We start from the raw sequence: 24491 nt of genomic DNA, 5'->3' as shown, positions 1-24491 counted from the left end.
AGCTGCAGGGACTCTGGTCCTTCAGCAGGGGCGTGCTGTTTCATCAAGATCCCAAAAGGTTGATTCTGTTCATCTGGACTTCAGTGGGAAAATCGTTTTGTCACTCATCCAAGTGACTTCTTCAGTCTCAGCTCACTGCAGGTTTCTTCAGCCTTATAAACAGTACATTTGCACAATGACTGAAACTAGCCCACTGAATGAACAATGGGCTGTGACTTCAGTTTGTTTCATGGAGACTTTAGCAATCATCAAACCTCCAGGTCTGAAAATACCTCAAACTCTTCCAAACTTTCTCTTATGACTACATTCAGTAAACTCACTCTGATCAACACGCTGATAATTAAAGTGTTTGGTTGTAAATCCTGTTTGAAAACCACCTTAAACTTCCCGCTGACACTCCCAGTGTCATCTGGAAAGGTATATTACAGTCCTACCATTAGCTCCGCTCATTTACTCAGAGCAGTGCTGGACAAATCTCACACTTAGATGTGACATCAGTCACTCCTTATTTGGTCTTATGTCACATGACCACATGCTGAGCCCATCCATGCTGGTGCTCTGTTGGTGTAGAAATCGGTTGTTTTAAATGTTTCCTATTAGATTTTTTTCTCTACTCAGACACTTAATTTATTTAAAATGCTGTCTGCAATACTGTTCTTGATGACCCTGATGAAAGGGACAGGCTGAAACTCTTTGGTCAAGTCATAAAGCTCTACTTTATACTACATGACTTGGTGGAACTTCATTCTCCATCAAAGGTGTCAGAGCAGCATTATGTATAAACAATACAATATTAGATTATCAAAATGTTACATGTTATTTTCAGTAATTATCTCACTATAAGAGTATCCAGAACTTTAAGAACTCATTTGTGAAATGATCTGATGGATTTTAATCCAGTCCTGTGACCAGCATGAAATGCAATAATGAAATTAAGAAAGAATCATTGCATTCAATTATGTCTTAGATGCAGCAACTGTCAGTTAGTTCCTAATGAATTAAAGTAGCTATGCTGTATTTAAGCATACGGCACATCTTTTTGAAATGTTTTTTTTTAAATATAAGAGTGGAATCTAAGGTAACCTCTGAATATTTAAACTGAACAGCATTTTTTTTAACTGTTTTCCATCAGTGTAGATACTTGGGTGAATACGTTGTGTTCGTTCTGAAAGAACATAGTCACTGATTTCTGTTTATTCAGAATAAAATGTGAATGATTTTGGCACTTTTTGAATACTGAATGTTAATTTGGCAGCAATTTGTTCAAGGTCTTTAACGTGTAAATATAGCACTGGGTCATCAGCATACATCAAGGTTTTAACACCATCACACAGATGGAAAATCATATTTACTAAATTGTTTATAGTGAACAGCAATGGTCCTAAGATTGAACCTTGTGGTACTCCCATAGTACAGGCTCTCAGTTATGATATTTTCAGTTTTATCTTGAAACACTGAAAGCAGTAAGATAAGCAGGAGTCAGGACTGAATCCAGTTTGTTTGCATTGATAGACAGATGGAGTTAGCTGTGGAGCAGTAAGCTCGAAAACCAAACTGCATGGGGTGTAGTCGATTTTCTCCAGTTAGATAGGCCATCAATTCTTTAGATACAACCTTTTCAATCATTTTTGAAGAGGCTGGTGGTATATTGATAGAGTTACAGTAGAGGTTTTTAATGGCATGGGAATATACCTTCCTCCAATGACTAATTAATAAAATGACTAACAGAAGTAGTTAAAATGTCCTTATAATTCTTTAGGGGAAAAGTATCAAGCCCCCAGGTGCACTTTGCTCATGAGTTTGGCTATAGTTTAGATATTTTTACGTACTTTATCATCATCTTTGTAATTGGGAGTTAAAGTAGTTTTACCAATTAAAATAAAGCAGATTGTATTTCTGCAAACTTTATTAATAAAATATTAATAATAAACATTAATAAAATAGTCGTTAAAACTGTTTACAAAAACGAGACTGTCATTTTATATGGTCCAGTTTACTTGAAGTTGTATGGATATATTTTTCAGGTGCTCTCTGATTAATACTTGCCCACAGCAATTTAGTATTTCTCTGTTGTGTTCTGATCTCGAGGAAGAAATTTGATAAGTTGCCCTGTGACTTTGTTTCTAATGATTCTGTACATGCAGTGGTCAGTTTTAAGCTGTGATTTTAAATATTTGCTTTTAGGACTGTATCACTTTCCCTCGTTTACTGGCGTAAAATGTTTTTTAATCAAAGCAAAGTTCCTTTTCTGTTATGCTTCCGAGGCACAGCTTTTATTGAATTTGGATAGAATTTCCTGAAACTTGAAAAATTTGAAGATTTGCAAAAGTTAATTTATTTCACTAATTTAACTTAAAAAGTCAAACTAATATATGATATAGACTCATTACATGTGAAGAAAGATATTTCAAGCCTTTATTTTTTATAATGTTGATGATTATGGCTTACAGCTTACGAAAACCCCAATGTCAGACAACCTCCTGCAGAACCAGGCACTGGCAGGGGTAGCCATCTGCAGCAACAAGTTGGGGGTGAAGACAGGACTATAGTGTCTTTCTTTTTCAGGCAAAACAGATTCAAACGTTAAATAAGCTTTCTGAGTCAGACAGAGCAGTTGGGCGGGGCTTCTGTGAATAACATTTGACTAAAAACCCTGTTTTTCAGTAGCAAAAGCTTTTATAATCTTCTAAGAAGCATCAAAGCATTTTACTGGTGCAGGGAAACCAAATAATTCTTTATTTACTTAATTTTTTTATTTTTTTAAATTGTGAAATGCTGTTTGCATTACAGGAAAGGAATGCAAATAGAGGAAACAATGAAAAGCCCAACACATCATCTTTAATGTCCACATACAGAAACATATTATAGCCAAAATCACTGCAGCAGGACAGAAATCTGATTTCAGGTATTTATTAATTTAACTGGTTTTATGAATCTGAATTTAGTGCTTTTAAAAGGATCATTACCTTTTCTTTTTTTCTAGCCTGCTGTGTTCCCATTCACATTTCGTCTCTGTGGGTCAGGCTGACCTCCACCCTGGAAATGATTATCTACAGCACAGCATGACCCACAGAGACAACACCACAAACACCGAGTGAAACAAGACACAAAGAAGAACATACACATGGCATATTAAAGGGAATAAAAACAAAACAAAAAAACCACACATTCATACACTGGCTTCTCCACCAGTCCCACCACTAAGGCACATTTACAGGTGATTTGTTCACAGAGTGAGGAGGAGACTGGTCTGCAGACACAAATGAACATGCAGGACAGATAACACACACTGGATCAATATGTGTCATCAATAATCAAACGAACTTGTCCAGCAGTCAGTTGACCTCATCCACAGGATCAGTAAAGTCTTTGGTACCAATAAGGACACTTAGAGATACAATCAATCAATCAAAATGAAGTACAGCTAATCAGTCAACAGAGAAACCAACCATCACCGATAATCTATCATTTTTCTTTTTTTCTGTTTTGTTCAAATCAAAACAAGCAGATAATCAATCAGTGCTGATTAATTAGTAATAGAATCTATTGAGGAACAGACTCTTGTTTCATTTTGGATTAAACTTTGGCTGTAAAAAGAAAAGAAACATTGATCACTGATTGAAAACCTGATTTTTAAAAAAGGTAAAACAGACACACTCAATAACCCCTAATCCTCCAGCAGTAAAGCCCAGACCACATGACCCTGAGGGCCGCTCTGATTGTCTGATTTTCAAAACAAAAGTCTTGTTTAGGAAATATCCCAGCAGCAGCGTCTGACGCACAGATGGTGGGAGCTGATTGGTTCCAGCTGACCAATCAGAAATGAGTCCTTAAGGCCCCGAAAAAACTCCACAAACCATGAGTCTGTTTGTGCAAAAACCCAAAAAACAAAAAAACTTTAGAAAAAAAAAAAAATCACGGAAACAGTCCAGTAGTTCTGGAGCAGAACCAGAACTTAAAGCTTCAAGTGACAGAGGCACGGTGTGAATTTCAGCCTGGTCCCGGTGCCACAGAGCCTTCATGGCTTTCCCACATCCACGGTGATCGTAGTGAAAAGGTCAAGCTTCTGGATGCTCACCACCTGGTAATTCAGAGAGTTTATGCCGTCTTTGTTCATGGTCTCTCGAGTGTGAGCAATCCGGTTAAACCTGGAACCAAAAACAGCATCCAGACCCTTCAGAACCAACAGCCTCACTCTTAAAACCACATTTAGCCATCGTTTTAATTAGCAGTATAAATATTGATCAGTAATGGTACTCGTTAGAGAATTGTGGATCAATATGGTTGTCAGTGTGCAAAATGATTAGATCTTTAGCATGAATGCTCACCTCTGTTTTCTACAGACACACGTTCACGTTTCACTGATCACATCACATGCTCACACACACACACCACACGTTCACTGTTGCGGACACACACGACATATGTTCTGCAGGAGGGGGCCAGAGTTGGAGGCCTCTGAGGTTGGGTGCAGAACTCACAGCTCTAAGATTCCAACTGGGCTCCCCATGCGCAAGTTAAAACCGATCGGTCTCTGTTCGTCTTGCTTTGTTTGCAGGAATAAGTCTCTGAGTCAGCGAGGTCTATAAGTATAGACCTAACAGTACTGATAACAATAATAACACATTGTTTGTGGGTGCCTTACTAAAACCCAAGGTCAGTGTTCAAAGCATAGAAGACAAACAGTAAAAAGGATAAAAAATTAAAAAAAAAAAAAAAACAGCATTAGACAATAATTGGAGTCTATGTTTAAAGAGAGTGAGCCAGTTTGAAGATGCATTTTTAGTTTTGACTTGAATAAGGGAAAAGAGCCTGTGTTTCTAATATCAGGAGGAAGTGAATTCCCGAGCTGGGGAACAGAGCAGCTTAAAGCTCTGTTCCCAAAAGTGGTGAGATGGGTGCGGGGAACAATAAGGTGAGTATCAGAAGAAGACATAAGGGAGCGGGAGGGACTAGCAACGTGGGGTAAATCACACGAGCAGGGAGGAGCCAGGTTATGGATTGATTTGAAAGTAAAAAGCAATATTTTAAAAGTGATTCTAGACACTACAGGCAGCCAGTGAGGTGGCTGAAACACAGAGGTGCATGCATGCATCTGCTCTTATATAACCATCATTAGCTTACAGCTTTAAGTGTTTAAGGTATGTGCTAACTAAAAATAAAGACAAGATGATAGTTTATTAAATTTTAATGAAATTAGCAGATTGTCTCGGTGGAGTTTAATAAACTCAGCCGTCTGCTCCTTGCTATCTAAAATATAACAGGACACCGGAGTATATTCTCGAGCATCTCACACTTCTGATAATCAGTTGTCTGCTTGATGTTTATTCAGCTGTGTAAAAACTATAACTTTAATCTCAGCCAAACCGATTTACTCAGGAACAAATAAAATACTAAAAAAAGCCAAACAATAACATTTTTAAGTTATCTAAGTGACTTATATATCATGTTTAACCTGAGCAGCGAAAGACGGCGGTGGGTTTGAAAACGATTTGCCGGGAGTCCGGTGTTCTCACTGGCCCTAGTGAGCCTTGAACCCCGGCTAGCTATCGAGCTGGTGGGTAACAAACAGAACGTATAACGTCTCAGAAAACGTCGGAGCGCTTTTGAAAATATGTGGTGTCTTGATAAACTGAGCAGATATTTGAAGTTTACACAGCTACATTCTCACCTGAAAATATGTTAAACGTTTATTTTGTGACCCAGAAAGAATAATAAGAGTAATATCAAAACTAACTAGCTGCCGCCATTGTTGGAAACTGAGCTGGGCCGTGCTATGAATTCTGGGATAGGTTGGGCCACGAAGTATACACCCGACCCATCCTTCAAATCTGGGGAAATGAAGGGCGCATTTGTCGGCCGCATTTGTCGGGAGTCTTCGAATTTGGACAGTCTTCGTCGTGTCGCTGTAACGTAATCGGCCTACAAATGTGGGCACAGGAGGATGCGGTTCCTGAATTTGGACACAGCTACGATACTGGACACAGCTTCTTTTTCTTCGGGGTTTAACGGCAGCTGGCATCCTTGTACATGCAGTGCTGCCATCTTCTGTTTCAGTCCGTTATTACACTATTAAATCCTACTACTTTATTCCTGCGTCTTTTGGGATCTTACAAAGCTTCAAACGATGCGCCGACTATTAAATCAGTCATCGACGATTTTGATAGTCGACGTAATCGTGACTAGTCGACTAATCGTGGCAGCAGCATGGAGGATGATGATGGGACAGAGATGATTGATGTTGCTTAAGTGGAAGATTAATAAAGTACTGTCGAGGATGACACCCAGACTCTTAACCTGAGCGGAGGGAAGGATGGAGTTGTCATCAATATTAATGGAAAACCAGTAGGATTTAGTTAAAGTGGAATCTGTACTGACAGGTGGAGCTTCAATTTTATTACTACTGAGTTTGAGAAAATCAGAGAACTATGGTTAATCTTCTTAAAGCAATCAAAGAGAGATGGGTGGAAGGGAGAAACTGGGTTTGGAAGAAATACACTGCAGCGGGTCATCGGCATAGCAGTGAAAGTCAATGTTATATTTCCAAAGTATGCGACAGTGAGGAATAACATTGGAAATGAAATTAATTAAATTAAATCTCATGTGACAAGTTTTATATGAAGTGAAAACAGTTCAGGAGAGTGGGTGTACTCCAGCGTGACTCCCTGTGTTGTGAATGTGTGTCTGGTATAACAAGCAGAGTTGTGTGAAGATGATTTGGGTCTGCACCTCTGTGGGTTTGGATCATTCATCTTGTCTCTGTTGTGTCGGATCATGCGGCACTTCCCGATTTCACCGGTGGCTCTGGAGATGGACATTCCTTTAGACGACACCCTGAAAACACAACAGTTTTTTTTAAAGAATATATTTAAAATGTCTTTCTTTGATATTTGTTTGATTTATATTTTTTAAATATAATAAAGATGGTAATAATTAATTTGTAGCATTGAATTATTTTTTGGTAATTTAAAAAAAAATGTTATTATTGTCCAGGCATGCATTTCTTTTCATAATTTTATAAACTATTTTCCAAGTGTTTGTAAATGTTACATATTTCCTTTTTGCCCCATATAAAAATGTTCTTTTCAAACGTGGGTAATTTTCATGCACATTTTTATTCATTTTTATGATGATTCATTTGCTGATGAGTGGATAACAACACATATTTGCTGTCAATTCAAATCAAATAAAAGCTTCATACACATAAAAACTGACACTGGAGCTGCGGTTGACCTGTAGACTGTGGATCATGTGACATGTGTATAAAGACGGTACGTGATGTGTTTGTAATGACACGAGTGAGTCCGCTGCAGCATGTAAAGCAGAAAATGTACCTGTTGTAGATGTCATCGTCCTCTCCTCCCCAGCCCCAATAATTGTTGGGAAAGCCGTTGATCTTCAAGTATTGCTCTTTACTCAACGAGGAGACGCCTCCAAAATACTGATTGTACGGTAACCTGCAGAGGACAAACAGGTCATTAAAGCTGACCGACATGATCGATCTTGGATATTAAAGGCAGAGGAGCTAAAATGGCTCATTTCAGACAAAGCATGAACTGAGGGACTGCACCAAGGCCTAATATAAGGTAAATTATTATTATTCTAAACTGTGAATCGTGCAAAGTGACTCTAATAAAGTCAAGAAGAAAAACATAAAGCTGGACATGATAAGGCCTCACTCAGCTGCAGCCTGCAGAGCATAGAGGAAGCAGCTTTCACTTGTTCTCATAACCAGTTACCATCCTGTATTTGTACAAAGCAGTTTTGTGTAAACACTTCGTGTCGTGATTTGAGTGACAGTGGACATTTTTTCCTTCCATGCTCAGCCTGTTTTTCACAGAACAACAGCAGGAGGTGAAATGACACACATCAGCTTCTTTGGGCTTCCTGACAGGAAACTCAGGGACAGCGGCGACAGGAAACAGGAAGGGAGGTTTTCTTTCAGTACCCACCTCTTTCTCAGTGGTTTCAAAGTCTGTCTGTTCTCTTCACTAGAACTACACACTGTCTTCACGATTAACCCGGCCCACAACACAGATTCAGTGCTGAGCACATCCAGACCTGAGTACTGACACGTCAGCTCTGCAGATACTCAGCAGTGCCCTACGACCTGACAGCTGCATGCTGGCAGGATGCTCTGACACCAAAGTGGCACATTGTTTCACACCTCACAGCGAGACCAAAGACAAGGATTTTTAGAAAGAAAAAAAAGACCCTCATTTCCCAACTATGAATGCTTCAAGGAGGCGCTTTTTTTTTTTTAATTTATCTTCAGCAACAAGTCTCTTTTACTCCAAAACTGTGACTAATGAGTTCAATCACTTTTGTGTTATATAATTATCCCAGCCTCAAACACAGCATTACAATCAGCAGCTGCACAGCCTCTCTTGTGTTGCAATGTAGTCAGACAGGCTGGAGGATCCAGCAAGAAAAAGGAAGAGGATGTTTTTCTCAAAAACTCCTAAATGCAAGCAGGGGTCATTTTTACAGTTCCAGGGTATTGTTATGAACTAATCATGAGATAATTCTGCCTGACCTTGTGTTCAACCTTGGTTACATAGCTGAGATAAACACGACTCCTTTAAAAGTCTCCTCCCAAAACACCTGAAGAAAACAGCGACTGTGTGTTGGAAACAACTACTGCCTGAAATGACTTTAGCTGACTTGATCCGTGATGCCAGTTATGTGTACGATGTTAAACATTATTAATTTTACCCATTAGCTACAAAACATGTATCTGACAGGTATACGGCACATACTGTGCCTCTCTCAGCTGACCTCAACAGAACAAACAGAGTTTGACACCATCAGCTCAAAGCATGACAAAGAGATCCTCAATAACAGGGTCGGGTTACAAGAAATTGATTAACCATTACTGTCTGTCTGTAAGTACACGTGTAAAATGAGTAAAATTTTGACAGCAGCTTCTTTACAACGAAGAAAAAAATAAAAATTGTTGGTTGTCTGGTGTTTGCATGAATTTTCTTTTCTTCTTTTTTTTTTTACATTTGGTGACTCACTGCAAGTATTTGGGTAAGTGAGAGTGATAGTGTTGCACACACAACCCCATGGCAATCACCTTCAATCAGAAACTGATGGCAAAAGTCACCTAGTGGTAGAAAAACCCATCTCCAAACATTCCTGGTCTGACTCTGACCAACTGCAATCACTCTCAGACAGATTGGCAAAGGTTTCCAAATAACCTCTATTTAAATTTAATTTAATGCAGACAGATCATCAACATGATGCAATCAATCTGAGTCGGTCTCCACTTATCGGGACTCAACTCAAATCAGCTGGTTGTATTCTGGTTATTTGCAATTAAAACACCGTCCTGCAGCAACTACGTCACAATTTATGGAGGAATTTCTGAACTTCTGTTCTAAATCTACGAGGTTCTGACTGGACCTTGACTGTAAGAAGTTCATATGAATTTCTGTGACTGTAGACAGCAAATGATTTCCAATCACAGTTTTTATCACTAACAGCAGACTAACTCCGTCGCATCTTGATGCACTAAAGTTGCTTTGAAGACAACAGTAGACTGCAAGTTATTGCAGACCTGGTCCCCGACTTTGAAGTAATCACTTCAAATCAACGAGATCCCAAGTTCATTGGAGACGGTAACAATAAATCTGCTTGTCTTGCACCTCCATTCAGTTTTCCGTGGCGTAATTGTCGTTTAAGTTTCTCATCCCTTTATTTCCTGTAGCGTCTCACCTGAAGTTGAACTTGTCCATGGACACAGACAGGTGCCGAGGCTGGCTGAAGCACTTGTAGGTGTTGCGGTCGTCCATGGGGATGAGGTCGACATCGCTGAAGACGAAGCAGTTGTAATCGTACTCCTTCAAGGCCTCCGCGTAGCCAATGTTCAGCAGCTTGGCTCTGTTGAAGGTCTCGTCGCCATCCTGACACACACAGATAATCACGGGGTTAAAAGTGCGGCACTGGTTAAAGAACAGTGTGAAGTTAGTCACAAAAAACACTTTCAAACTTGACCTGTATCGTAGAGTATATAATATAGTAGATCAAATGTAATGAATCCATCACCAGGCAAACAATGGTGTTTTTGTGTCTCTTTGTACAGCAGCTTCCTGATTGACCGGTTTGAAGAATGTTAGACAACTTGAACTGTACAAATATGCAGAAACTGATATGAGTAAAAGCCTCCCTCGAGGTAATACAAGACAAAGCTCAGTATGACCTTAAAACATTGCAGGATTTTGAGACAACCCAAACCGTTTAATTAAATTTTACTGGGTTTAAAAATGTTTATGTCTGCGCTGACATATGACTATCGTCTCATAAGATTACAGGGGCTACTTTCATGCAGCCTAATCTGCATCACCCATTTAGTGGTGACAGACTTTGAGTCTCCTGCTGCACTCCTAAAGACTTTATGCAAATTTGCAGCATTTTTCTTGCATTTAGTGTACTTTCTGCTTCATATGAAAAAAAATGACTTCCTTCAAAGAGAAAGTGAAGTCAGAAGAGCCGTTTAAGGACAATAAGACAGCACGAAGCTGCTCCAAACTGAGGTTATTACAGTGCAGTGCAGTGCAATAAAGAGATGGACGAAAACTAGAAAAAAATATAGCTAATCCCAGCATGATGGATCATTCAAGCTATTAGACTGAGTCTTCTGGATTCCTCGGTGACTTGTTACCAGCCACCCAAATCTTCATACCGCCTCGAAGTGGTAAATAAAAACCATTTAAGTCACACATCTGCACTACCCCATAAAGTAAATAAAGCTGGTCTGACAGCTTCAAGTCACATTGATCAAATAAAATCCTGTGTGTCTACACTCTTCAATCAAAGGCACAATGCCCAACAAAACATCCTAATAGATAGGATTTCTATCTATTAGGATGACAACAATACCTCTGCCTTTTTTTTTCTTCTTTTTTTTACAAGTGAGGGGTAAAAAGTATCTCATTGAAGTGTAACATGAGTGTCTCAGGTGACTGCGGGTTTCCCCAACATTATAAACCGTATATTTGCATAATAACTGAAACAAGCTCACTGAATGAACAATGGGCTGTGAGGAAGACCTCACCATCTCTAAATCAAGGACAGGACCTAAGGGTGCATCTTTCACCATCTTACAATGCTGTTACTGCAGCCATTCTCCAACTGTTTGTGAATGGTGCTCATGACCATTGTTCACAAACAGACCAGCAGTGAATCCAACACTCCTTCACACTGATCCTGGTCCAGTTGTCCTTCATGATGAATAAAGGAGCTGTGAGCAGCCACGTGGGATGGATGAGAGAAACTTCAGAACTTCATGCCTGCTGCTGCTGTGCTAATAATAACTCAGGTTTCTATGGGAGCAGTAAACAGACCTCAGGTGATTATGCAACAAACGTGAGCACTGAGCAGGTGTGAAGGGAGCCTAAAGATGAAGGTTGATGTACATCTACATAAACATAAATCTTCAGATTTTCCATCCAAAAGTACAGAAGCCAATTAATGGGTAGTTTCTAAAGTCTAAACCTGACCAAGGTGTATGGAGGGCCTAAACATAACTGAGTTCTTGTTAGTGACTAATCTTAACCAAGTAGTTTTTAATGCTCTAACCAAACAAGCGTTCTTTTTAAAAGACTAAACTAAACATATTTATTTTTAGGGCAAAATCAACCCAACAAAGGAGTTGTGTTTCAGCTGACAAGCACACAAAGCTAGAGATCCTTCAGGTGACTTCATGAGGCACGAAGGCAAGTTGAGATCTGCAGCTGCTGCAGACATCTGCATCACAGCAGCTCTGTAGCGTGCTTTAACAAGTGTAATCATGCAAAAAAATAAGAAGTGCGCCCGAAGGGAACTGATAAAATTCCTGTTGCCAGAATGAAAAGATCCACAAAGAGGTTAGTAAAGCTTCACAGGAAACAAATACAGTAGAAACAAGTTGGAGCAGATAGAAAACAAGAGAAGAAGGAAGCCTGTATTACCAGTGCGACCCCCTCAGTCAACACCAAACGGGGGTTGAGCCTCAGCGTCTCCAGGGCCACAACCATTGGTCAGAAAGGCCTGACATGCAAAGGGAGGGGAGGTTGGAGGGGTGAGGAGGGGCAGCAAGATAAGCACAGTGAGGAGGAAGAGGAGGAGGAAGGACACACACACAAGAGAGAGAAAAACAACAACCGTGAGTCACACAGAGAAACAAAGCAGAAGAAGAAAGTTCAGAAATCAGTCAGGTGATTGACTATGACGCTCAGTCTTCAGTCACTGGGGTCCATGCAGTTACAACAACACACACACACACACTACATACAACAGCTGCGTGTGCCAGATGATGTTTGTAAACAGTCACTATCACCACATATATTCACTGAGTGTTAAATATTTATGATTCAAACCCTTCAATTTAAAATGATTATAATACAAAACTATTGTTTGGCATTTTCCATCCAATTGTGTGAAATTTTCATCAGCGACAGCCTCCTGCTGGCCTACGTGCAGACCGATGTTATATTAGCATTTATTTTAAATTAAGTTTTATGTATGTTTACGTTAGCATATACCTATAGAGAAGGTAAATCAGCAGATATTTGAATGGAGGCTGGGAAACATTTGGATTAGGTTTGAATACATGCAGAGTGACTGCAGGTACATTAGGAGATATTTGAATAGAGTTACGTGGTATAGAAAGGCAAAACACTGAGGTCTTTGTTGACTGGAAAAGCAGGTGCTAGGACACCAGTAAACGTGTTTACTCGTCTCTGTTATTTAGGTTTTCTGCAAATGAACTCCCACGTATTTAGCGAATATTCATTCGTTAGGTCACCTGGGTTCACCTGGGCAGGTGTAAACTGACCCTGATTCTGTCTGCAGATGGGGCACCAGCTCATTTACATGTAAATAACACCCAAGCTTGCTTATCCGTCCTCAGAGGCCTGGTGGCTGGCTTTTATCAAACCAAGCCAGACTGCTAACATTACTGTCAGTGTCTCAGCAAAGATCCTCAGACCAAGCACGCAGACTGTAACTATACGCAAAGTTCTCATTCCCACACAGACAGCAGAAAGCAGCGCCCAGAGGCACAACATTTGGGAGCAATAACAAATTTCTAACAAGTTTTTAATTAATGGCCTCTACTGCATATCACAAGCTCTCCGGATGCTGTGTAAACACATTTTAACATTTCAACTATGCAAGGATCCAGAAACACTGGTGACTTCTGAGCCCCAAAACTAAAAACTGTCCTGTTATTCAAGTAATCAAAAAATAATCAACACAGATGAGAGTTATTAATTTTGAATTTTTATTTCAATTCAGTTTTGTTTCCCTTTGTAGGATTTATCAGGAACAGGATCTAAAAAGCTGAAAAAAGACATTACTATCCAAACACAACGCTTGATGTCACACAGACACATTCGTTTGTTTAGTTAAACACATCATCATCACCTACATCTTGGAGTAGCAGAATCTGTCAGCTTATCAAACTGTACAACAATAGTTTATTTTGATAATAATTTGCCTGAGTGGGTTTTGTTGGGCTTAAAGTAGATTTAAGCGTATTTACTTCAGCCCTGCTAAGAGAGATGTTAAATAACTCCTCTGGTAACTATAAGTGGTGGGAGTAACTGCAATACAATGAATCTTCCTAGTAACGAGGCACGAAGGCAAGTTGAGATCTGCAGCTGCTGCAGATCTCAGCATCACAGCAGCTCTGTAGCGTGCTTTAACAAGTGTAATCATGCAAAAAAATAAGAGTCCAATCTAAACCTAAAATTGTTTGAGATGGGTGACTGATCCGACTCGAATTTCAGCTCCAAAGCCACTAACGCCGTTAGTGTTGCTCCAGTTTGTGTTGTGCTGATAAGCCTTCTGCACAACACAAAACACAGTGAACACACCCTCTCTGTGTACTTAAGCAAAAGCCACCAGTCTTTCACTCACACAGTTTCCAGAATCCTCAAAAGTATGTGACACTGCGGCCTGCAAACATCAATAGCACTAGAGATCACACTCTGTTTCCAAGAATTCACAGTAAATTCTGCTGATTGAAGAAGCTTCGTGTAAGAAAGAAGTTTAGAGTTCTTACTGTGAGATACTCTGTGAACCACCTGTGGATTTTTATGTTAAACAATCATGATGTGATTGAAGAGTAGACAGAGAAGTTCAAAGGTATTTCATTAATTGTTCCAGGATTGAAGCCTTTTTTTAACCACTGTTCTCCACCCTAAGAGGAACTTTAAGAGCTTTACATCTGATAGCCACTGCTCCTTTTTAGTTATAAGATGGGGTCCAGTTCAAAAAGAGGCAAAAAAATAAATAAAGATTATCATCTTATTTTTAAACCCATGGCTTGCTTTCATTACTACTTTCTCTTGTTAATCTAATACTCAACAGTAATTTTAAAGGTAGTTACTGCATTAATAAAAAGTTTGATTTTGTACAGAGGACTTATTATAAATGGTTTATTCCTGTTGTAAACCAATAGTTAGCTACATGAATAGCTTAACTGACTGGTATTTCTGGTCAGAAGTAGCGAGATCAACCCCCTGCACACACCCCCATCAGTCACGTTTGATAAACTTGAACTTCTTTTTATCACTGACAGCTGCACACTGCAAAACAAACTCCTGCCATCGCACAGTAAGGGGGAGTGATAGTGAGGAGGAAGCACCCAGACACAACAGTGTATTTAATGTCTCCAAACTGATTATTTCATGTAAGCAACAAGCTGAAGCTTGAATTCCAGGAATGTATCTGGCGTTGTGAGGATAAAGAGCCATTCATGCCAACACCGGTGTCACACAGGCAGGAGACCTGATGTATTATTTTACTATCTGTGAAACCAAACTCTGGATAAACATGCTCTCTCTCATTTCATTTTTACGCAAAGAGGCAAACAGTCCACCCTGTCAAGTGAACAGTGGAACTTATACACACAGGATTTTAATTGTCTCTTTGTTCTCATATATGAACACACATCGTAAGTGTACCTGGTTGATGACGTAGATCCCGTAGTCGAGCTGCTGCCTTTGCAGGATTGGGTGCAGGTAGTACAGCCAGTACTTAAGGTGCTGTTCTCGGTTGCGGAACGGGATGATGATGGCCACTTTCTGCAGCGCCTCGCAGTCTTTGGGTTTGAAGCGTCCGCCCGGCTGCACGTTGGGGTTCTCCTTTTTTATCAGCTCCAGGTTTACAGGAATGTTAAACTCCACTCGCAGGGGACCCACTGAGGACACAAACACCAACATCAGAGAGTCTGACTACAGAGTAAAGGATCAGCACAACCTTTTCAGGTGGCCACAGCAGAGAGCTTCACCCACAGGCAAAAAACTGAGCCAAAGTATTATTTTAAAAAAACAAAATAGAGTGTAGAAAAACTAAAAGTGAAATAATATATAAATATACAACAACTAGGCCTCATTCACTAACATCCACATGGAAAAATACAGTAGGATAAGCTAATGAATAAAAATTATTCCAAATATTCTGGGAGACAGGCAGGTACCCTGGGAGTGCTGGACAGGGCCATAGAAGGCCCTTAGCCCATATGGCATTAGCCATAGAATACCAGAACTGGCAGGTCCACCACTGGCGTCCTGCTCGTCACAGATGAGAGCAGCTTCACCGTGAACGCATGTGACAGCCGTGAAAGCATATGGAGAAGCCGTGGAGAACAATATGCTCCCTGTAACATTGTTTAGCACGTATGTATTAGTATGGTGGGTCAGTGATAGTCTGAGAGGCATATCTATGGAGTGATGCACAGACCTCCACGGGCTCAGCAACAGCACCCTGACTGCCATTAGATATCAGGATGAAATCCTGGGACCTGTTGTCAGGCGATACACTGGTGCAGTGGGCCCTGGGTTCCCGCCGGTGCACAACAATGCCCGGCCTCATGTGGCGAGAGTATGAAGGCAGTTCCTGAAGGATGAAGGAATTGATACTACTGACTGGCCCCCACACTTGCCTTACCTAAATCCGATAGATTGCGCTTAAAACTTATGTTTGGCTTATGCCAAGTTGCAACTCAGACTATCCAGGAGCTCAGTGATCCCCAGGACACCATCTCATCTCATCAGGAGCATGGCCCAACACTGTCAGGCATGCATACAAGCAGGTGGGGGGGAGGCATACAAACTACTGAGAACCGCTTTTGAGTTGCTACAATGAAATTTGGGCAAACTGGACTAGCCAGTCACACCTTGATTTTCAGGGTTCAACCCTCTGTGAGTGATAAATTTCATTCCCATCAAACGATGCGGAGTCCTTTCATGCCAAACATATCACCGAGATAACCAGCACCGCCTCCCATTAAATTCTGATGTGTTATAAGCATTATATCTGAATGAATGAAAAGAGCGGCCCCTGAGAGAAGAAGTAAAATGTATCTGAGAAAAACTGCTGTGAAGAGTCTGGTCACATAATCGTCAGGACAGGTTAAACGTGTTTGTGTACGCCTGCGGCGTGTTCTTCCAGTCTGTTCTGGTTTATTCTGACTGAAATGATGTGAGCACAAACAGCAGGACAGAAAACTGTTTTCGTCCTGCAGAAAATTTTCCAACCTTCTGCAGTTCTCAGTGTGTAATCAGAGAAATATGCTGCTGCAGAAAGAGTCCAAAAGTCCAAACAGCTCATTAACACACAAAGATTTGCGCTCTTCATCCAGAGAGCAGTTAGACGCTGATCTCAGGTCAACAACTTTTATACAGCCTGTATATTCACGTCATTTTCCTGAACACGGAAACATGTCTGCCCGCGCGTTACGGACATCTCTGTAACAGTGACATCATGCTAGACCAGTGCCAAGAAAACTACAGCTAGAACAGAGTCCTACTCATGTCAGATAAAATGTTCTGCTCCTCTGCAAGTCCAGAGTACTATTTCTCACCGTGTGATGACGTGTCAACAGAAACCAAACAGGACTCCCTAACAGAGGAAGCGGGAGCACAGCTGGAACCATTTTACCACATCCTTCACTGTTTAGCCTTCCACTCGTGGTTTCAGCACAGTTTCACATGTTAATATGTTCATCTTTAAGCCACTTCAAGCTGCTTTCAGTTGGTCATCCCTCTGGATAAAGATTTAAGGTCAGCTATTAAAAGATGTAGGCCTGTGTGAGATTTGATTTGTTAAATAGAGCAGCGTGCAATCATATTTCAGGAGTTTTGAGATATCCTAATGGAATTTTGTTTGTTTTTTATAAAGGGGGAGTTAATCTTGAGCTGAGTATTTACAGTCATATACAAAATTTTGGGCAATGGCTCAATTTTCTCCCTATGATACAGTGAACAACAATCATAAGCATGTCATAAGTTTCAAAGACTTTATTGCTAAATAACTCACTTTTACAGTGTAGAGTCCGTATTTACAGTTGTGAGTCTCCTTCATAACGTTTTCAATCCTCCGTAGCATGCTGGACTTACCAACACTCCTAGCTGATCACAGTTTGTGCTTTTAAAGGACTGCCCGTAGGTCTTCAGTTGAATTAAAAGCTGAGAAGTTTCCTGCCAATGGATACAAACTGCTGGATAATGTCACTTTGCTCCTGGATCATTCAAGCTGGTCTTTGAGGAGATTTAAGGGCAGTCCTTAAAAAGCAGACTTGCACAGATCATTTTACTTGAGCTAGAAGAATTTGGACTGTTTTTAAGTGCTTGTTTGATTCTGGAACCCGAAGGAGCGCTTGGACCCAGAAAGAGCTAATGGCAAATCGTATCCACTTAACAAGCGGATTTCAATGGTCTTTCTTTACTGTGAAAATTCAAACCTATTTGATAGTGAGGGTTCACTTCAGCCAGTTTGCCATCTATGAGATTGGAGCAAACACAAGTCACTTGACCTAAATAACCCCACAGCTGACCAATCGACTGATCCTACATACCCATTACTGACCTCTGGCCGTCAGGCCGTAGATTACGTGGAGCCATCTTGTGGCTCCACGTAATCTGCCCAATACTTGAGTAAATATTAGTTAGGATAATAGGAGCTTTTGGTCTTACAGAAACAAATAAGTGTTGTAGAGTGAAACCTCTTTATATGACACAATGTCTGACAGAGTTCACAGAGTCAAACCATTGATCATTTTCACTGCTCATTAATAACCAAGGAGAGCAAACTTAATCCGGCTCAAACAGAAAGAAAATGGACAGTGTGCAATGAATATTAATTGCACACTACAAAAAAATAAATGAATAAATAAATATATAAATGTCTATAGTAGATTGTAAAAAACAATCTTTTTTGTGTAGCATGAACATCCATATATTGGGTCTTTATCAGTAAAGATAAAGCTATAAAGCTTATGAAAATACAGTTAAAAATGTATGTTTTCTGTCACATTTTCTAAAGCTGTCCAGTCTGGCCGGATTTAAGTCTTTGCCTGGCTGGTTCTGGGCCCCAGGCCTAATGTTTGGCACCCCTGATTTTGAGTCATACATTTTTTTTTTCCAACAGCAAACTAAAACTCTCTGTATGAAGTCACAATTTTAAAAATCCACACTTTCACAAGTTCTCTGTGTAGTTAAAAGTCAAGATGGGTTCAGACTAGTTCGCACTCAGAAACCAAAGAGTGCGATGAAGCTGAATGTCTGTGGGCTGACAGAGCTGATCTGAGAGGTCTGAGGGGGTCCGAGAGGTCACAGCTGAGGAAACGGTGAGATCAGACTAATAACAAACATCCTGATCAAAGTTACACAAACTGATCAAACTGAAAGTCCAGACAAACACGCAGAGAGAACGTTTATGAAAGAGAACACAGAACTCGTACTAAAAGTGTACCTGCACTACAAAATATTTTATAACACTGTCTGCACCTGTGATTTGGAACAGACTTGTTTTAAAACCACAGTCCACCTCATAATGAACACAACTCATTCAACCAAAAATGCAAAGCACCTCATGAATGTGGATTCTCTCCTTTTAGTTGCAGCACTCTAGCTAAAACCTGCAGTAGGCTGGCGAACTGGTTCATGGGTGCTGCTATGCCAAAGTCACAGAGGTTGCAGAACAAGACGAGGACTCCAAGCTGCAGTCCAACACGGAGGAGATGGAGTGTGTCTGTGGGAGGAGAGACGCACTCGAGAGCCAGCTGGTCTGAATGTTTCCACTAAAGGGGCTCTGTAAGCGTTTTTTATCTTATAAATTCCAACCTTGACATGAGGTGTGTGTGTGTTTGCATGTGTGTTTATAAAGGAAGCCTCAGGACTGGAAACCTCAGGTCAGATGTGAACAGACAGCATCTGGTTTCCTCTACTCTACCTCCTCAGAGACTCGTAAGCCTGCAAACTGCTGCTGCTTCTGTCGGCTGTTTCTCACAAACAAAGCATGGAGGACGAGCAGCTTTAGCAGAAACCCGAGCTCCAGCAGAAACTCAGTTAGAGGAGGAGCATGTACAGAGGCTCTGATTGGCTTGCATTATCTCACATCTGGAGAACATCCCAGCACCTCTGACTGCATCCCCACACCAGGAGGAGACACGAGGAGAGAGGAAACACCTTATTAGAGATCTTTAGATCACAGCTGGATTACACTGAGATTTAATGTGAGACAAAACTACGAAGTTTAAAAGTAACCGAACACCTGGCTGCAGCTGTACGTCGTATCTCCTGAACGCTGTTTGGACTCCAATCAGATGAACTCAAGAACACACAAAACTCCCCCATAAATCAAGCCCACTCTGGTGATTAAACTAGAGCCATCTGCAACCCCACAGATTCATGAAACCTAACGTGGAGGCAGCTCATCGTGTTCTTCCACCTCATCTATTTAAAAAGTAACGACACACACAACAATTACTCTCATTTTGGTTATTTCAATCTTACTGCGCGGTCATGTGATATCGAAAAAAGTTGTTTCCACCTGGCTAAAAAATAAATAATGGGAAAATGGTAATAAAGTTGAAACTTTTCGTTGTTTTGCGATTTTTGGGATTTAGTTTGTAATTTGTAACCGTTCACAGACAAAGATGAGTTGGAAGAGGTATTAACTGGCAGTAATCCTCTTCGGCCAAAATCAGCACAAAACTATCATAGGAATGATTTCTCAGCTTGGGAGATTCCGGCCCTCCGAGGAGCACATGAATGCAAAGGTGCATGCACTCTTATTATTAAAGCAAATTAATCACATTTTTGAGGTTTAAGACTGTGAGGAGTGATTAAAATTTTAATATTTTCTATGTCTAATTGGTTTACTAAAAAAAAAAAAAAAACATTAAAGCTTTCCCACTGCTAGATTTAGCATGTGTCCATGAAATTCATACACATATGCAATTTGACAAGATTAGTCATTTGAATTCTCCTTTATGGAAGGACAGGAGATAATGCTGTCCCATAATTCATAGTGATGCAGACATGAGAAGCCTTAATAAGGAGGAAGAATGGAGTTACACTGGATCTTTTTTTGTAATGACTTTTTCATGGTAACAAACTGTTAGCATGAAGTCAGAGCACAAGTTCTTATCAGTCGTACTTCAGAGCTATCTTTGACCTCACGACAGAAGGAGGCAGGAGGTATTTTTGGACCGAGATGTCATTTAAGCTATTTCCAGGTACACTTCAAAACATATCATGTACCACAAAACATATTTGGTTAATCTAGTCCAGGGATCTCAAAGTTATTTTGCATCATGGATCAGTGAAAGTATATAACAAAATGTGTAAAATTACAGAAAATATAACTGCTGACGGTTCATTGTCCAGACTGTCCTGTAAATATAACATATGAAGTTTTTGTTCATTCACAGAAGACTTCCTTGAACTCGCTGTAAAACGGGGAAAAAAAAAAAGAAAAAGTAATTTCTATACCAGAAGGTGACCTTTTTTTTCTTTGTGTATCTATTACTATTGCAGGGAGGGGTCTTTTATCAATATAAAAAGCTGTAAAACCTATGAAAAACACCTGATCAAGTCTAAAGATCTCAGCTAAATTGCAAAGCCTTGTCTGTTCACCTATCCTGATACTGGAGCAGATCCTGAAGCTTGAGCTTCATATTTAGATCATACTTTTAAAACCTGTAAGTTTCATTTCTGCCAGCATCACTGACTGTAGGTGCTCTCTAATGCCATAAAGTGGGAACAGAAAGTGATTTGTAACTCGATTGTGCAACAGGCAAGGCAGCCACATTCCTGAATGAAACTCTTCAAGTGCCGTTTTCATTTATTTAATATCATAGAGGTCTGGACTGTTTGTTGGACAAGATGAGCACGTGAAGGCGTCTCTTTGAGTAACTGTTCTCACGCCTCTTCTCCACAGTAGAGGGATGTGCCATACATAAATAATAACAACCAGTATGAAGTTTAATAGATAAAGCTACCCTAACTGTAGTTTTTGTCAGGAAAGGAAGACACGATGTCCAGTGTGCTGCTTTTTTCTGCCGCGACTCATGCTGTCACAGCATCGTCAACCTGAAAAGGATAAGCGCAAGAGAATGGATGGATGGATCTTAAACAATGTCTTACCCCTGCAATAAGGCAGCATTTCCAACCTCAGGCAGTTATTAAAAAATCCAGCTCCACAAACCGTTTCTAAAACAACAATTCAAACACTCAAGTGACCTCATTTGTTCCTGGTGATGAAACTTAAAGGAGCAGTACAGTATCTTGCTACAGAAATACAGTGAGGTGTCGGGAGGGAACAAGTAAACTATTTAAGCCCCAAATGCTTGGTTTTAATTGTTAATAATCTGCATTTATGCCGTTAAAAAGTAAACGATCGTGAGTCGTGAAAAGTATATTTATTGTTTTTGGTAGTTGAAGCTAAAAAGTCTGTTTGAATAGGTTATTAAGTCACAGAAACCAATACTGTCACAATTATACTGCCCTGTTTCCTATTAAAATGTGAGGACCGAAACTAGTCAATCTCCGAGGTTTGTGGTGTTTTAAACCTTTAAACAGACTGTGGACCTCAGAACCAGGGTTCTGGCTAGTCTTACCCAGCAGGGGGGACGTCTCGGGGCATTTCTCCAGCTTCTTCACCGGCTGCTCCAAGACTTCCCCCTCTTCGGAGACTTTATCCCCGTCTTTCGCAGGCTCGAGTCCGGAGGTCACCACCGGGTTGTTATTCTGGATCTTAGGGATGTTATTAATGGACTGCTGATTCTGAACGAAGGCAAGGCGGAAATCGAAGGAGCGGACATAGAAGACCACGGTGACGGCGATGTGGAGAAAACAGAGCAGCACCACCAGCTTACAAATCCGGTGGAGGACGCCGAAGTTGACGGAGGACTCTCCGGGCATCCTGGCTCGCACAATCCCGGAGGTGTTTCGTTAAAACCCGGCCGATGAAGCGGAAATAACGTCTGTTTCCCCTGGTCGCTTAATGTTATCTGCTTTCAGACTCCATTTTCCTGCAAGTTGTCGGGAAAGTTTCCAAGTTTCCTGTGATATCCGGTTAAAATAAGAGCGAAATGTCGCGGGAATAAAGCGAATAACCGAGACGTCAAAAACAAAAACGATGGTAAATTAATTAGTTTGCCCCTCAGTTCCGGTTTAAAATAAACTCACAGCTACGCGGCTCGGAAACTATGTGTCTCCGTTAAACGGCTCTTTTAAAGTTGGCTAACAAACGTTAACAAATCCCGCGGAAAAGTTCTGAAAAGTGCTCGAGAGAAACATCCGCACGTCAGTCAGTACCGGAGCCGGGAGCAGCAAACGTCAGTTCGGACATTGAGCTGCGAAGTTCCGGAGAGAGTGGATAAACTTTCGCGTGCCGCAGAGGACACTAACCTGTCAGTGTGACGAAACTATTGTGAACACCTCCGGTTTCAGACTTTCACAATAAAACACAAACCCACCCGGAGTGCCGTTTCTCTAAATGCTTACTAATAAATTATATGTTATAAATTAATCCCACTGATCTGTCAGTCAGTCAGTGAATTAATCAATCAAGAAGTCTTTGTCTATATAAAACATGGATGTATCCATTGATAAGTTTTTTTTTCTTTTATTGACAAACACTCTTTTTAATATAACCCCCCACTCCACCCCAAGGGAGGGAGTAGGTAGTGTCTGTTTGTTAGCATCCACAGTTTTAAAGACATACTAGGCCTTGCATTTGACCTTTACCTTCACTCTCACTGCCCAAGGCCAAAGTTAATTGAAAAAAAAATTCAAGAAACCATATTGAGTGTCCACATATGAAAGGGCAACACACTTTTGTACCTGTGCAATACAGTGCCCTAAAATGTCACAATGAGGCACATAGTGATTAATATAACATTTCTACCGCTTATAGAAGGGAAAGATTTCAACCAGTTCTGCTCCAATCATATAGATAAACATAATAAAAGAAACACCTCACCATTTAATCTGTCACTGTTAATCAGCTATGTACCACATGCCTTCAAGTACTTTCATGATCATTTTTAAAGGCCATCACTGTCTTAGCTAATTATAGGCCAATCTCCAAGCTTCCTTTTATCTGAAGATGGTTTATTTGAAGAGATCCAGTCAGGTTTCAGAGCTCATCACAGTACAAAAAACAGCTTTAGTGACGGTTCCAAAAGATCTTCTTATCCTAACAGTGGAGAGGCAGACCCAGGCCAAACTGTAGAGGTCAGAAGAATTGTCAGATGATTAATGAGACAACATCGAATGTAAGAACTACTAGAACTCAAATCAGAAATTATTGTTAAACATAAAAAAAATATGCAACTGTCAAAATTATCAGAGCACCAAATCATTTAGGATGTATCAGATTATTGAATGAAATTACTCACATAATCAGTTACTTTTTTTCTATGCTAATATGCTAGGGTGACGATAACACCTGAGAATAAAATTAGCTAAACTCTTCTTATCTCCTAATGCTTAGCCAGACCTTTATTTTGAAGGCAAACGCAACGATTTTCCTGGAGGAAGTTCACGGTAGTGAATTTGAAGAAGAGACTTGGCTTCCGGTTATACAAAGCAGTGACGTCTTCTTACCGCCTACAGACTTCATAAATCTTTTATTTGCGTTACGAATCACTGATCTTCCCTGAGTCAAGCTAGTTATTCTTAAGGATTAAAGGCTGTAAAAAAAATTAAACGAAGAAAACGAAATAAAAAATAAATACATACATATATAAAATGAAATGAAATGAAATAAATCATACTAAAATAAAATAAAATAACTTAAATTAAATGAATTACACAAAGTAAAATAAGAGATAAAAATAAAGTACATTAAGACTAAATAAAACAATGAGAAGAAACAATTTAATAAACAACCAATAAACAGGTAAACAACAACAAACAATGCTTCAATTAAACAAACAACAGAGTTGTCGTTACTTAAGTGACAATCAGTTACGTACCTTTAAAACAATGACTACATTAATTTAATATTAATGCATTTAGACGATTAAGCAAACAAAACTAAAATAAAATAAAGTGAAATTAATTAATTGAACATTGAAAAATTGGCACAAAATAAAAACTACAAGCCAAGTAAATTATCTGAAAATAAATCATATAAACTACACAAAAGAACTTAAAAAGTATAATAAATTGTTGACATGAAGTTTATTATTACAGTCTGAACAGGCT

The 24491-nt window shown here is 39.9% G+C and overlaps 1 protein-coding gene across 1 annotated transcript; it reads right to left on the bottom strand.

Annotated features, from left to right (window-relative positions):
• Positions 1 to 2816: 2816 nt before the first annotated feature.
• On the bottom strand, positions 2817 to 22695 carry b4galt1l (DP-Gal:betaGlcNAc beta 1,4- galactosyltransferase, polypeptide 1, like). Its single transcript, XM_084953646.1, has 6 exons — positions 21896 to 22695; positions 14955 to 15190; positions 9721 to 9908; positions 7335 to 7457; positions 6730 to 6834; positions 2817 to 4148 (listed from the first exon to the last, which is right to left on the bottom strand). Exons 1-6 carry the CDS (start codon positions 22197 to 22199, stop codon positions 4019 to 4021), a joined length of 1086 nt encoding a protein of 361 aa, XP_084809772.1. The 5' UTR covers positions 22200 to 22695; the 3' UTR covers positions 2817 to 4018.
• Positions 22696 to 24491: the final 1796 nt, after the last annotated feature.

Source organism: Perissodus microlepis, chromosome 2 (assembly GCF_051167445.1).
Source record: "Perissodus microlepis isolate ML-2025 ecotype Zambia chromosome 2, ASM5116744v1, whole genome shotgun sequence".
Classification (NCBI taxonomy): domain Eukaryota; kingdom Metazoa; phylum Chordata; class Actinopteri; order Cichliformes; family Cichlidae; genus Perissodus; species Perissodus microlepis.
Note: the sequence above shows the minus strand (reverse complement) of the source record. Positions and strands in the feature narration are given on the sequence as shown.